Below are 16526 nucleotides of genomic sequence, written 5' to 3' on the forward strand. Positions count from 1 at the left end.
CTAAGACTATTGTTTTGTATCACTTTCTATGTGTATAATCAACTCTTCTAGCCTCCATAAAAGAAGTGTTTTTCACTCTACACCTTGATTTGATGCTCCCATCTGGGCCAACGGAAGGTCTGACTCTGTAGGCATGGGAAGGTGAAGAGTGATGGGGGACTGACCATATGGAGTGGCTGTGGCAGAAGTCCAGGGCGGAGATGATCTGTCTGAAGAATTTTCTGGCCTCCTTGGGCGTTAACCTTCCCTTCTTCACTAGGTAGTCAAACAGCTCCCCACCAGACACATGCTCTAGCACCAGGTACCTGCACAGGGAGTGGAGGTTTGGGGAGGGAAGGGGTTGGTGTGACAAGGGGAGGGGAGGGGAGAGGAGGGGAGCAAATGTGGGAGGAGATGAGTGCATAGCCCCCGAATATGTGTGCGTGATTGGCACTGTTGTGCAAGGTGTTTCAAGACTGTTTGATGAACATTGTTGCTCAGCTGAAAGACCTGTACCCTTCCTGCTGACCTGTTGAACAGAACTTGTATGTCACTTTGGATACAAGTGTCAGCTTAATTACAAACACTTAAATTCATATACATTACAACATTTGCAATTTCCACTTGAACATCTGCACAGATTTTGCGATTTCCAAAAACCATAAATGTAGTTTTGTTCACATTTAGAGATAACTTATTTATATCAAACCAATATTTTAATTTACACATTTCTTCCGTGACTGTCTCCAAAAGTTTCTGCAAGTCCTCCCCAGAACAAAAAATATTTGTGTCATCTGCAAAAACAACACATTTGAATACATTTGACACTTTACAATATCATTGATATAGAATAGAATGAATAATTTGGGGCCCAGAACTGACCCCTGTGGGACACCACAGGTAATGTTTTGGCACATTGACCTGTGCTGACCCACCTGTACAAATTGCTGCCTATTTCCAATGTAACTTTTCAACCAATCGAAAGCCACCCCTCTAATACCATACATATAAAAAATGTAAACAATATCTCATGATCAATCGTATCATCTCTTTATGTAGACACCTGAATATGTCTGACAATAATTCAATGTGTCTAACTTTAATTCCTTGCATTCTACTGTGTTCACGATGACGTTGTGTAACTTGCTGACCCCTCTTGATCCTCCATATCCTAACATTGACACTTAATAGTGGGACATGATACAGGTACCGCCAGGGGGAGCTGGTGGCGACGTTGGGCAGGAGAGACACAGGTGAAGAAGGATGGGCTCAGGGCGCGGCGCCTGCGGCGGAACTTCCTCTTCATCGTTTTCCAGAGAAGCAAGACGTCGGTGACCAGTGTGGAAAGAGCTTTGTTACTTGTGCCTTGTATTAATGACAGGATAAATCTTTCAGTAAAGAGAGCTAAATGGGAGCACTGTGTGCGTGTCTGTTAACACTTTGATCGCCATGGTTAAATTCATAATTTACCATCCCTAGCCAGCTCTATTTGTCTATGGAGAAGTTCCCCTTCTTTGCAGGGCTATAACTTTTTAAATTCTATTGCTAAATTGACATTATTATGGCCCATTCAATGTCCTATATCCATTGTTCAGGGTGTAGCAACGTTATACTTTTTCATTCACATATTAATACTAAAATATGGTCTAAAGTATAAGTATGTTTTTATCGTTTTCTGCAGCTTTCTCCAGAACTTGATTTATAGCCCCAAATGCATTATATTGATGATCAAATACAGTTTGGTAGCGATCGGTGCCAGATGAAAAATTTCAACTGGAGGTACTTCTAGAAGTTACTACGTATCATCTGATATTGACCGGATGGGCGAGGGGGCGTTTATAATTCCGTGGGCAACGTTATATCATTCGTCTAGTGTGGGTCATATGGTCATCAGAGCAGTTTATATGGAACACGTTAGAAAATAACGCTGGATCTTACCATATCTTCCTCGCGCCGTTGGACAATCAGCTTGGAGTAGACAGTTTTCGATTATGGGATGTTGATATAGATTAACCATTTCCAGGTTGTATAATACTATATACGTCCAAATAACGTTGTTTATTGAGTTAGGGCGAGCGATTGATTATCCAGTGTGTTGAGATGGAGTCCGGCTAACGATTGCGAGTGCCCGGACGAAATATGGATGAGCACTTCCTGTTTGGCGCATCACGTCCTGTTGGCCGATCTGCCGATCGGCCACCAGATGGCGCTCTTGAACCGTTAGACAGTTGAGTGGAGCTCACCAGTACATCTCATGTCTCCGGAGGAGAAATATGATTTCGATCACAGATTTTTGAAATATTGATATCAAAGACGAGTTACGGCGTCTTCGGCAGAATGAGCATGGCGAGCAAAGACGAGTTACGGCGTTCCCGGCGATTAAAGTGTTAATGTGCATTCTGTTTAACCCCTTCCTTTCCGGGTAATGCTCATTATTGTTTAACCCCTTCTTACCCACGGCCTATACATCATTGGGACAGGTCTCTGCTCATCAGCAAGGAAAGGTACTGCTTTGGGGAGAAAGTATATCATCGATCACTACTGCCACCGGGTGTGGGAGGGTGCGGGAACTATTAGGGGAAGTGTGGGTGTGTGGGGAATTACTGCGAGTCGCCCTGGAGGGCAAGAAGGACCAGCGCACCACCCCTAGGTTAGTAAATCCTAGGCCCCATCCACTCCCTCTGCTAAATCTCCATTCTAATACTCCTGCACTACAGTCGGGGACTCAGCCGGACCCAGATCTGCTGCGTTCCCACTACCTGGTGACAGTGTACATCTACTCTCATAAAGTAGGGATAATCCACCCTTCTACATTTATATCAATGAAAATTCCCACTGCATATTTCTTATTATCTATACATCCTGTTAATTCCTCTACTAACTCTATTAATGTCATAGATGCCATTGATCTGAAACCATACTGGCTGTCCAGTATGGCAAAGAAACCGGTCTGTAATTAGTGGAAAGATGTTTATCACCAGCCTTATATATAATGGGATGACTTTGGCAATTTTCATATTCTCTGGGAATATACCCGTTTTGAATTTTTTTTAACAATTACATTTATTAATTTCTTTACCAGAGATATATCAATGTCATTCCAATCAGTGGAAGTTTTATTCATACACTTATTTACAATATCAATAATAAAAATAAATTCTAGAGTTCCCAAAAATATTGAGTTTGATTATTTCCGTAGCCAATTTTGGACCCACGTTAACAAAGAAGTTATTAAATCCCTCCACCACATCATTCATATTGGTAATTGTCAAGTTGTTATCAATAACATGTTCTGGATAAGTTGGACTAGGTTGTCTTTTTCTAATAATACTATTTAATATATTCCATATGCCTTTTACATAGTTTTTATTATTGTCTAGTATTTTGTTATAATAATCCTTCTTACATACCCTCATAATATTAGTCAGCTTGTTTTTGTATCTCTTATATTTTTGTTCAGCCTCTGATGTTCTATATTTTATAAATTGCCTATACAGAGTATTCTGTATCCATACGCCTGCAGTAGTTTTATCTATTACTCAATTTCACAATTTTCTTATATACTATGATTCTACTGTCACCATGCATGCATATGCTCACTACATGTATTTATTGCTCCATCTCCGCCCACTACAAACACGGGAACTCTCTAACCCCTGACCCCCTGTCCCCCCCCCCATCTCTCTGAGTGGTTGTCTCGTAGTGCTGTCCAAGGTGGTGGATGTCTTGGGGTTTTGGCCAAGATTGCAGTGACTGTTCTACGTGCACCACCGAGGCCATGGATCAGCTTCTTACCATATTCTGTCCGTGGTCTGTCAACGTGGTTTAGAGGTGGAGTTCATTGCTGGGTTAAGTACTTCTATTCTATTCACATAATATGCTTACTACATATATCTATTCTATGCACATATATGCTTACCACTTGTATCTATTGCTATGTCCGCCCATCACAATCACGCAAATTGTCTAACACCTGTCCCATCTCCCTGTGAGTGGCTGTCTCGGAGTGATGATCGGAGTGTTGGACGTTCCGTGATGATGACCAGGAGGATGCGACCCTCTCTGCGCCGCCCCCAAGCCTCAAATAGATCCGCTATCAGCTCTATCTTTAATCTTTCAAAATGTTCAGTTGCTATCGCTTGTCTCACCACACATATGAGTGTATGCTTATCAACGGTTTGCCTGTTTTACTGCAACACTACTATCACCGACATCTAAGAAGGGCGATCCCCCCTTGAATGGCCCTTCTAAGGTTTCTCTCCTCCACATTGCCTGTGGTGCATTTTTTCCTATTGCTAGGTTTTAGTAAGTTTTTCCTTACCTTCGCGTGGGGTATGTCTGGGTGTTGTGAAGGGCCAGATTAAACTGAATATATATATGTATCGTTTGATATACTTTGTATATTATTTATATATATACACGGAATATCCCTTTACCTGCGTTCAGACCAGAGTAATATTCGCTCTCCTATTGGACAGCGCCCCCAGGCGCCAACGCGCAAGCCCCCAACGGCAAGTTCAAAGACAACTGCAGGCATGTCAGAACATGCCCAGAGTCAGCGTAGTAATACGAGACAAGGACTGAGGTTGGGACTAGATATTCACTTAAGTATAAATACGGCGCAGGTGTAAACAGCAGCGCTTCGTTCATTCAGTTCATCTAAAGCAGCAGTGTGACAAGTTCGGTAACATTGAAGTGAGCAACCGTGCGTTTAGAACATGTGCGAATAGAATAGTAAAAGTGTCAGAGTTTAGTGAAGTAACGTCAAGTTCGACCTAGTTTAATGTGAAGTATAGTGCACAGGAGAATCGGCGTTGGCGATTGCAGAACCATTCCTGGTTGGATTATATTGCTTTGGGACGTGACCACCGGAGAAGAGCACCGTTGATTTCCACTATCGTTTGGGATTTAACCTCGTGAGGATTACCACTCGGGCCTGCCTCGTGGACGGGGCTGGCTAGCTGTCGTCAATGCTGTCGAGCATTTTGGATTACAACTATTGCTTTTGTCTGCTGATCAAGGGAGTACAAGCACCGACTCCTGTCTCTTTATTCCTCGTTGACTCAGACGGAGTACCCGAACATTCCTCTACCCTCCAGGCCTTACACCCCGGAGGGAACCCATTGTCTCCAGTTGGTACCGGTGTTGCCCTATATAATTGCTACTATACAACAGGTGGCGTCAGCTTAGACCCATCGTAGGATTCCTGCTATTCTTAGTGACTTATGCTCTTGACTGACTTTACGTATATTCTTCGCCATACAAGCGCGACCCTAATTCTCATTCTGTAACCTAACGTTGCCTAATAATAATAAATTACCCTCCAATAGTATTTCTGTGTCAATGCCGTGTTCTTGTGGGTGTTCACCATCTATATTTGATGTACTGTCTGGCCAGTAATTAAAGTACATAACTAGCAGTGGTTTAATCTATCACAATCTTTAATACAGTCAGGGTTTTGTAACCCCTCAGTTACACTGGGAGTGTTACATTTATTTAGCATTTATTTTAAATATTTTGGACTTTATGGTGTTTTTGTTTTGTTCTTGACTTATTGTGATGTTTCTTCTTGACTTGTTTAATTTAAAGAAGACGTGTCCGGCCCATGGGGACATTAACGTGTGTTGTCGGGCCTTACAAATTTGATTTGATTTGATTCTTTCTTTTACATGCATTTTCAAGTCCCTTGGTCATCCACGGGGTCTCTGAATGTTTCTTCTTGTTATACCGTTTTATTTGGCAATTTTGTGTCAGTGTAGTGGGTGCAAAGTGGCAGTAGAATCAGCAATAAAATAGCTCTAGACTTTAACATAACAATCACAGCATGGGTATAGTGTGTGCAAATCAGCAGCAGAAACAGTTATAAAAGAACACTAGATTTCATTAGCAGAGTCACAGGCAGGTAGCTGGTCATTGGTGTTTTTTTATTCATGAGTCTGACTGCCAGGGGGAAAAACTGTCCTGGAGTCTGCTGGTCCGGCCTTGAGGCTGGAGGGAAGCTCACATCCACTGATGTTCTGGGCTGTTCGCACGACCCTCTGTAGCGCTTTGCGGTTGAGGGCAGAGCCATTTCCGTACCAGGCGGTGATGCATCCAGTCAGGACGCTCTCGGTTGTGCCTCTGTAGAAGGAGGCCCGTAGGATCTGGGGCCCCATGGCGAATGCCGAATTTCTTCCACCGCCTGAGATGAAAAAGGCATTGCTGTGCCTACTTCACCACCTGGCCGGTGAGCTCATCCTAGGTGAGGTTCTCGGTGATGTGAACATAGGAAAGTGAAGCTGCTAACTCTCTCCACAGCAGACCATGCATCATTTCTCCCGAAACATCACTTCACTAACACATGTAGCCTCTCCAAAGTCCAAAGTTAAGTAAACTTTCATTTAAAAATTAAGTAATATGCCAGTAACGTTTCTATGAATGTTTTCATATAATAGCCTAATAGTAAATGGCATCATGAGCAGAATGGAGTGAATCTGAGTGGCCTTGAGTGGTTTGAGTGATACAGTAGATATTAAAATGTCCTCCTCGCTCTGGTGAAATTAATAGCACTCTGCTCCCTGCCCCCCCCCCCCAACTCAACTCTGCTCATATAATGCTCTGAATATGCTGTGATTCAACACAAAGGTAGCATCGTTGATTCTGTCATTTTTCTACATGATCACATTATTTCAAGGGCTAATGTAAATCTCGAAGAGAGGAAAATCCTTAAACCCATGTCGGTATGTATGTCGGGGGCGGAAAACGTCTGCTCCATCCACTACACCCATCTGTCTCTGGAGGTGATGGTGTTGGAACCAGGGTGCTCCCCACCCCCTCACCCCCCCCACTGCCTGATTTATTAGCAGATTAGGGGACTTGCTCAAGCGTTCACCTGTCAAAGCTATTTAAACGAGGAACACATGTACATCCAAACGTGATTTGTGAGTGAAATCTTCTGAGCCATAGACTTTGCATCTGTGACAACAATCCGTCCCTGTCAGCGGAGTCTTAGGAAAACGAATTCGAGCTCCGCGCGGCAGCGGCACCTTTATCAATTATTGAACAGCGCGTTAAGCCCGACCAGTGGAGCGCGGCCACCGCGGAGATTAATGTATACAATAAAATATGGACATACATTAAACCTGCTACTACGCAGGGAGCAGGTTCTACCAAGAGAGACCGAAAACATTACGCGCTTTGATAAACCATCGTCGACGAGATGGCCGCGTAGGAGGAGCTTCCTCAAGTGAACGTAAACATGTTCTCCGTATTTGTCAACAACGCTGGAGGTGAAAAGGACATGGATTCAACTTGGTTTTTTCTTTCTTTTTTTCTCTTCAGGAGATGATTTATATGTTTTAGCAGAAAGCGTTGTAAATGAAAAGGTCAAACTTAAAAGATGGTTTGATGAAAATAAGTTATCATTAAATAAAATAAAAATTGTTTAAATGTTTTTCGGAATGAAAAAGCTTTACTGTCTATATAGATGGAGTTGAGTATTTGAATTTCGATTTTTGGGTGTAATAATGGATGACAATTTGACATGGACATTTCACACAGCATTGTGTAAAAACAAAGCTGTTGAAGAATAGTTCTGGTTTGAACAAAGCAAAGTATGTGTTGGATTACAAGGCAATGCAGATTCTGTATTGTTCACTTATTTTGCCATATTTTCATTACTGTGTATAAGTGTGGGGGGCAAGACGTACATGAACAACATTAAGCCATTGTTTATATTACAGACAAAGAAATAGTAAGAATTATTCATTAAGTGGATTCAAGAGAACACACCAACATTATTAAGTCTTTTATAGCCTAGTTTTTAAGTTTGTCAAGTTCTTAGATTCAGGATATTTCCAAATGTTTCCAAGCTTCTGTTATCGCTGCCATCGCTGCAGTCTCCTCCCCTCCATATGTATATATTCTCTCCCCACCGTATGTATATTTCTCTCCCACCCCCTCCTAATGTACAGTCTCCTCCCCACCGTATGTGTAACGCTTGGGTTCTCTGGCCCGCCTGAGAACCACCCATCATTCTGACACCTGTCACTGGGCTTCTCTGTCACTTATCTCCCTGTCACTTGTCACTTATTGTTTGGGTCTCCTGATTGATTGGTTGTCACGTTGGAACGCTTGGTATGTCAGGAATGTGGTCATACTTAAACCCCTGTCTCTCTACTTCCAGTTGTCGGATCTTCTCATTCTCCTGCAGAGTACACGGCGGTACTGCAGACACTGGACGTTGCTGTCATTATTGTTATCATTATTATCTTCTCTCCTAGACGCCCTGCGTCAGTGTACTATCTGTTGCTATTACTCTAGGTGTACCGTTCTACTAATAAAGAGAACCACCGTTAACGAGTAAACACCCTCTCTGCTTCTACTTATTAATCCACAACTGGAACCTACCTGTCTCCGTCGTAACACGTATGTATATATTCTCTCCCCACCGTATGTATATTTCTCTCTCTCCCACCCACCCACCCCCTCCTAATGTACAGTATCCTCCCCATCATATGTATATACTCTGTCAGGATCTATGGGTAACAGTACTGTATATTTGCATATCATATATGTCACAAATGTAACAGTACTATATACCTGTATGTCATGTATGTCCCTATGCCATAAATGTCATGATGTCATGTATGTTGTGTAATGTCATAAATGTCACTATGAATTGAAAATGGGGGACCCTGATGTAAACAAGACAAACGTCTTTCTCTGATCTGCATCCCCTTAACAATTGTATGTATTGAGCCGTACTGTATTGTACCCATTCTGCAATCTGTTAAATAAAGTTTTCATTCATTCATTCATCTCAGATTGCTCAGGCCAATTAAGTGTTTGCATTGTTTATGGAATAGTTGAACATAGTTGAAGATCTTTGGCCACTTAGGGTAAGTAGAGTTGCATGCCTGAAACCGTAGACGTAGCATGTCATACACACATGTTCAATTCTGCAGGTTAGCTATGTAACACCTAATTGACAGACCATTCCTATTGTTTAATTATGTTTTGAGTAAGTATAAATATAAGATTTTCTTTTCCCCGCTGCTTTCGGTTATGGAACGTGCAAATTGAGGTGTGCTTTTATCATGAAACAGAAACACTTTCTTTTCTTTTATAGAACTGTGCATTACCATGAGCAGAAAAAAATCATTAAACAAAATCTTCACTGTTGACAATTCAACAGAGCTATTGCATGCATAATGAATGTCTTTAGTACCCAAGTGATATTTTGGTGTTATATGTGATATACTTTATGATATTAAATTTGTATTTACTCCATGCGTTCTACCACAGTAGTGTGTTTATGAATACCAACATCATGGACTATTTCACCTTGTAGCATGTTGTCATTTCAATGACGCAAACAACAGGGAAAATCATACTTACAGATATTTCTTATTTTCATAGACGTCATGCAACTTTAACACGTGAGGGTGTTCAATGAGCTTCAGAATGGCTATCTCCCGCTCCACCTGTAGAGAGAGAGAGAGAGAGAGAGAGAGAGAGAGAGAGAGAGAGAGAGAGAGAGAGAGAGAGAGAGAGAGAGAGGGAGAGAGAGAGAGAGAGGGGGGGGGGGTATAAAATTTGATAAGTAACATGGTTCTTGCATGCTCAGGGCAAACAATCATGTTCATTACAATGTTAATGTGATCCTTGGAGGAATGGAATGAGTCGTAGGTGCCAAGCATGACACATTGAGACACTAGCCAGAGGCCAAATAAACACACACACACACACACACACACACACACACACACACACACACACACACACACACACACACACACACACACACACACACACACACACACACACACACGCACACACACACACGCACACACACACACACACACACACACACAGTGCCCCTGGGCACTTTCATACCCAACTTGTTTGGCGTACTTTCATCAAACATTCATCAAAAATAGTGGTTATCCTGATGGTTTGAATCGTTTTAGGAGGGTAAAAAAAACACCACTTCCTGATCTGCCATGGAGAGAGGTGGTCTCTTTCGATGGAACTATCCAAAGGCCGTTCTACTGCACTGACCTGAACGATCAGGTTATCAAATTGTTGCCCACATATCCGACTGTTAGGATAAAAAGTTTGCCTCAAGCTTATTTCGATCAATTAACAATATTTAACACAATCGAGTCAATGAAGGACTCGAAACATATTCTCTCGTGAACAATTCTAAAAAGAAAATAATAATAAAAGAAACTTGCAGTTTCACAAGGGTCCCACACAAACACACCGCGTGACGCACAGAGGATTCAAGTGAAGCGCAGAAGAATTACCACTCTGCCAGGCTCTGCTTGGTCAGATAATCTGGACCAAGCGGTTTCCATCCAGAACAATGAAGAGCGCTGTGAGGGGAGAGAGGAGCTCCCGTGTGCCACCTGTCAGTGTACTCACTGATCACACCAGGACACTGTTGTGACTACGGTGTGTCGTCTGTGTGATGGTACACAGCAGGCAAGCTGTCATTAGTCAGACCCAATAAGGCTCCGAGAAGAACCCACGCAGACATGTACGCTCTTCCTGCTGCTGACTTGGAACATGAATATGGAATCAGGGCTGTGTAAGCATATAGATTCACTGCTTATATTGGAAATATAACACTCTGCTGGTGAGTATTTTTCTTATATTATTATTGCTCGGTCTGCATATTGATTGTTATTTTCATGAACGTCGTTGCAGCAGTTCCAGGCCTGGGATCCCAACTCCCACCAGCCAGAGGTCCCCTCCATCAATCATGGCAACATCATGTCACACAAGTTGACCTCTCAAGAATCTCAAGTGACACTCAGTGAGAGCTGTGGTGATGGACAAAATACATTTGAATATAAATGGAGACATTGATTTACTAAACATAACTGACTAAACAAAACTTAAAATAGTCTGCATGTTTACCTTCATAGCCTAGTTTTTAAGTTTGATTCGGGATATTTCCACATTTTTCCAAGCTTCTGTTATGGCTGCCATCTCAGATTGCTTCAGGCCAATTAAGTGTTTGCATTGTTTATGGAATAGTTGAACATTGGCCAAGATCTTTGTCCAATTTAGGGTAAGTAGGGTTGCATGCCTGAAACCGTAGACATAGCATGTCATACACACTTGTTCAATTCTACAGGTTGGCAAATGCCATACGATGAAATACAGTTTACAAAGAGTGACATAGAGTTACAGTTATACTGCCCTCAGTCAACTCAGTTGTGTGACAAGGCTACTGTATGTCTACACCAGGAGCCAATAGGGACATAGGCAGGTCAGAGTGCTGAGCTGGAAGAAAATACAGCACTGTGCTGGGGGATGACTGCTCAGTTAAATAAAAACACATACTGCATGATGGATGGAGTTAGCTAGCCATGTTCCTCTCTATAGCTACTGCTCAGTTAAAACACATACTGTATGATGGATGGAGTTACCTAGCCATGTTCCTCTCTATAGCTACTGCTCAGTTAAAACACATGCTGTATGATGGATGGAGTTAGCTAGCCATGTTCCTCTCTATAGCTACTGCTCAGTTAAAACACATACTGTATGATGGATGGAGTTAGCTAGCCATGTTCCTCTCTATAGCTACTGCTCAGTTAAAACACATACTGTATGATGGATGGAGTTAGCTAGCCATGTTCCCCTCTATAGCGACTGCTCAGTTAAAAACACATACAGTACTGTATGAGGGATGGAGTTCTGTATCGTATCGCTCTCGCTCGGCATCGCTCTCTGCACTATCTCGCATACGTGCACGCGCACTGAATAAAGACCACAATGTACCTTTAATCCCAATATTCGTCTGACCACACCCCTATCAGCTTACCCATATAAGCAGGGGTGGGGCCACCCACTCTCCTCCTTCTCGCTTTCACCACAAGGAAGAAGTGCCTCGGTAGATCCCCACACTTGACACCATGATGGAAGAAAGGTTTAGGAGCAGCTTTGGGAAACAAGGATACGTTGACATCATATCTTTATTTTCTCTCTCACTATTTTCGAGAAAATACGGCGATATTGTCTTCGTACTGGAGTGTCTGGAAGATGATGATCATTCTAAAAACCCTCCACCGGTTTTCGTATTGGGAGCACGCCGCTGCATGCTTCTCAACTGCAGTTCCTTGCTGTGTTTGTTGGGGTGAAACCTGTCAGGCCACAGCTGAACTGTCGGACATGCCGCTGTTGTGAGAAGCGGTGCGTTCCAGGTTGGGTGAGTAGTGTTTGCTGGCGGGCTCCACTTGTCTGTTAGTGCTATGGGGGCTACTTGACAAAGTTTATGGAAACCGGCCCCAGGCTAGGGTCCTTTGTTCAGCCACCTAGGCGACAGGAGGCCTTGGTCTGAAGACCATTATAGTTTTAACTAGTGGGCCGCGACCATTGACACTGGTGATCCCTGTGTGTTCTGGACGAGTGGATTCTCTCTGTCACCGTGTTAAGGCCCCATCTTTCATATCCAAATGAGAGTATTCCTTCACGAGGGGATATGTGCATGTAATGTGCGATAGCGGCAGATTCATGTTCAAAGTCAGCTACACAGGCCAGTTGGTACTGTGCTGATTCCGTCGGATGTGGTAAAGTCACCGTTGTGAAGCGGTGTTGACATCTTGTTTTCTCTTTTCTCTTAAAAAGTGAGGAGAGGTTCAGAACGGCGGCCTGTCTGGGTGAGTGTTATGTCATTGTTTACATGTTCATAGCTTACGGTTAGCCAGTCAGCTGTTAACTGCTGCGTTAGCCTGCTGGATCGCTGCATGGCCTGCTTAGGGCCTACTATTAGCCAGTCAGCTGTTAGCTGCGGGGCTAGCATGTCGTGGTCGCTAGGTAACGTTAGCTTGCTGCTATGGCCATGGCTGGCGCGGGGTAGCTTAGCTTCTCGCGCGCCGCCGTGAGCTCGCTTCTGATCGCCGTTAGCTTGATGCTATTCTGTTGAACGTGCTTTGATTTTAACATGTTTTACACTCTTGACCGCAACGTCATCCTTGACAGGGGATGTTTCGTCGACCCTGCCCTGAGCCTGGACGGCAAGGTTGCATCAACGGGGGACTGTAGTACGGGTTGGGGCGGTGACGCTACCCAGTTCGGACAACACAGGACGGCTGTGTTCCTACGGTGTCTGTGACTGCACTTCGCTGATCTGCGTTCCGGGTAGGAACGGGGTTGACCAGACCTCATAACACGTCTTCTGGTTTTACTTTGCTAAATGTATTGTGAATAACGGTGTTTTTTCCCAAAACGTGTGTTGTTGCAATGCATTTAGGATACGTTGCGGGTTATGTGTGAGCTGTTTTTTGTCACTGGCAGTTAGCTTCTCCGTGCAAATCGTGATGTAATGATCTGGTTGTTGTGTGAGAAACATCATGGTGTTTATATGTACCGTGTACTCACTACTAAGGCAACTAACCTATGAAGCTATGCTTGGTGACAAGTGAGTAAAAGAATGTTCTTTCTCAGACTGTAATGACAATGAACAGTGTGTTCACACATTAACAGGTTTCCTGTTTTAACTGGCCGTATTGAGGGTAAAATAGGAGGATTGTGTTTCCCCCCCGGTTCCCTGGGGACTTTTTCATCCTCCTGTCAGACATGTTGTGCATTAATTGTGTCTTTTGTGTGGTAGGGATACGATGTAACTCTTAGCTTGATTGCTGAGGTTGTGCTAAATCTGCTGGAGAAACTTATTTCCTAAAGGGAAATTGGTTTGGTTGCTGTCATGTGTGCTTAGCAAGGCCTGTGGTCGATACTAATCAAGAATGATGTATTCTCTCATTGTGAAAAAAACGGCGTTCCTCTGTTGAGTGTTTTTGCCATTTTTTGTAGGTGATGATGGGTTGTGTGTGTCATGTGACCTACAACTGGGTTGTACTGGCCACAGAAGCACATGTGTATGTTGGACCGGGGTTCTTAGAGCCCTCTCTATTCTGTGTTTTTCCTTAGTAAAAATCAGATAGCAGGTTAGCTCATGCGCTGTGTGGAGCTGTGAAACGCTTCATAGAGCTGACTATGACTGTGTCATATTCTCTTTTTGTCGTTACATCGTATCATGGGTGTGGGGTCGTAAAGGGGTGAACTGGTAACCTTTCCTCTCCCCATTGTTCTGTCGGTCAGGGGTACACCCCCTGTCCTTCAAGGTTCCCGTCACGTGGCGGTTCGGCACGTTACGGGGGGGGGGGGGGGGGGGGGGAGGGAGTTCCTGGTCCCACGGCCTGGTATATTGGGCGTGTGCACCGCAGGAATTCCCCCGCCATAGAGTACGTCACCGTGCGCGTCTCTGTTGGTAGGACTTCCGTGTGCTGTTCAGGTCCATGTGATGGATGTTTTCAGGGGGGGTGGTCAGGGCTCCTCCTCACCAAGCGCCTATTCAGGCCTTCTGTGAGTTCGGACTCCTTCTTCCATGTGAGGAAGCCTCCATCAGAGTACAGAGCCTTCCTCCTCAGATTGTCAAAGTGAGTGGACCCTCTAGAAGGGTCCTTTTCTATTGTATATATATTCGATTCAATTCGTTTATTGAGTGTGTATGGGTTCAGTGCCTCTTCCCCGGAGGCCCTAAAACCAGTTTTTTACATGGCTCAAGGTGCAATATATTCTTTTCAATCTGTACAGCTCGCGTGGGAAGTCTCTCTGGGGATCCCCGTCTCTTTCCTATGGGAGGGTGGTGGGATGTAAAAATGTGAAAATGTTTTACCCCGGCTGTGTAGACTGGGATACATACTGTTGATGCTTCCTTCTTTCTATTCCAGAAGTGTTGGAGTTAGGGAGTGTCACACCCCTCTTGTCGTTCCCCTGGGCGCCTTGGGGATTCAATGACAGGTCTAAATAGCCTGTTCATTGATGGGGGTGTGTCCCGACGCACGTATAGTGCTAGCTCGCTGTAAACAGGCGATTGACTGGCACGCCTTGGTTGCTTGTGGTTGAAACAGCGTTTTTATAAAGCAACTGAGATGGGGGTTTTTCCTCTTCCGACGACCACATCCCATGACCTGGGTGGGTTGTCGACGGATTCTCGTTCATGTCTGGGGGATGATGACGGGATGGATCTGAACATATGTGGTGGGGTCTCACGCCCTTGGGGTGGGCCACCAGGCGCGGTTCGTCCGAACGTCTGGGTGGCGCCTTCTTTTCATGTTAAGATCAACACGCATATCTGCCCTTCTCCTGGAGTAGGCATGTCGGCGTGGTTAGGGCACGGGACTGGTTCTGGTCACGCTGGTCCAGATCAGTTGAACCCGTTGTCCGCCGGGGATGCAGATCTGCTGTTCTGGTACCCTGAGGGACTTGGGCTTTTTTCAGGGGGAAAAATGCCAGGTCGGTCTGGGTGTCACAGGGTTAAGCGCTATGGAGACCCTGGTTGGGTATGTTTTTACTCGGCACTGTCGTCATGGCTTACAGCCATGCCATTCTGTACGCGCTCGATCTCGTCGGATCTCGGCCGCTACACAGGTTGGTCCTGGTTAGTACTTGGTTGGGAGACCGCCGGGGAATACCGGGTACGGTGTGCTTAGGGGCTGGTTCTCCATTATTTTTCGCTCCTCTCTCACGCATGGCGAAGAGGGGCCTGTGGGGGTGGTTTTTTGACCTCCTCTGGTGACCCTGTGCTTCCCGTACCGCCAGGCCCGGTCCGAAGTGATGTTTGCGACCCGTAGGCCTGGGTTAACCCTTTTTGGAAACTGAAGCACTTGTACTGCGGTATAGCCGGTGTATACCCGCAGGTGTGTTTTGGAGTTTTTTCTTGAGGGGTTATAGGAACAACCACCGCATTGGGTAACACCGAGGTGGTTGATTCCCTGGTGTGTTGGAGCAGTGTCAACTCCCGGGTTCACCGTTTGAGGGTGCCCCTGCACGTTCATGACGTCTGCCAATCGTGTCAGCCTTCTCTGCCTCGACCCCTCTGGGTGGGGGTTTTTAAATGGAGGCTTGGTCATGCAACACCGCCAGCTTACGCTCCTTCCGCCGGGGCGGCTGTGTTCAGCTGTCCCCTCTGGCGCCTGTCTCGTCCGCAGTCTCCAGGCTAGGGTTAACAGCCTGTTGCCTGGTTTTTCCCCGGTGCGCTGCCTGCTTCCGTTGGTTAACCTTTTTTTGTGTGCTTACGGCCATGCTGACTGCCTGTTCTGCAGGGTCAGTGTGCCAGGCGGTGTACTATTGGGGGGACAGGGCCCGCTCGGCTTACGGCCATACCAACCTGAACACGCCCGATCTCGTCCGATCTCGGAAGCTAAGCAGGTTCTGGCCTGGTTAGTACTTGGATGGGATTCCGCCTGGGAATACCAGGTGCAGTAACTGAGGGGCCTTTGTCCGAATACGCTGGCGATGTGGGGGGCGGGGCACTACGTGCCCACCTGGTGGGGTCTTGATGCTGGCATCATGGACTTCTCCGGGCCCCCATTCTAGGGAGTCCAGTCCTTTTGGTGGGTCTGGGTCTTCCTTCGTGCTCCGCTGCTACGGCCTTGCCACGGGGTTGGGTTTGCCCTTGACCCCGTGATTCTGGGGGCAGTAACGAGGTTGTTCCTCCGTTCGTTCCCGGGTGGCATGCGGGTTGTGCGTGTGTGTAGTCGTGGGGTCAAGCC

General features: G+C 45.2%; 1 protein-coding gene across 2 annotated transcripts in view; it reads right to left on the reverse strand.

The window, feature by feature from the left end:
* Positions 1-16526, reverse strand: part of brsk2b (BR serine/threonine kinase 2b) — a gene marked incomplete at both ends in the record, with an annotated part of 215821 nt that overhangs the window by 55334 nt on the left and 143961 nt on the right. For both annotated transcript variants that reach the window (XM_084337223.1, XM_084337224.1), the window contains 2 exons: positions 165-305; positions 9358-9443. In XM_084337223.1, the coding sequence (XP_084193349.1) occupies positions 165-305; positions 9358-9443 (227 nt within the window). The remainder of the gene's footprint in view (positions 1-164; positions 306-9357; positions 9444-16526) is intronic.

Source organism: Notolepis coatsorum, assembly GCF_963971535.1.
Source record: "Notolepis coatsorum genome assembly, chromosome: 20".
Classification (NCBI taxonomy): Eukaryota; Metazoa; Chordata; class Actinopteri; order Aulopiformes; family Paralepididae; genus Notolepis; species Notolepis coatsorum.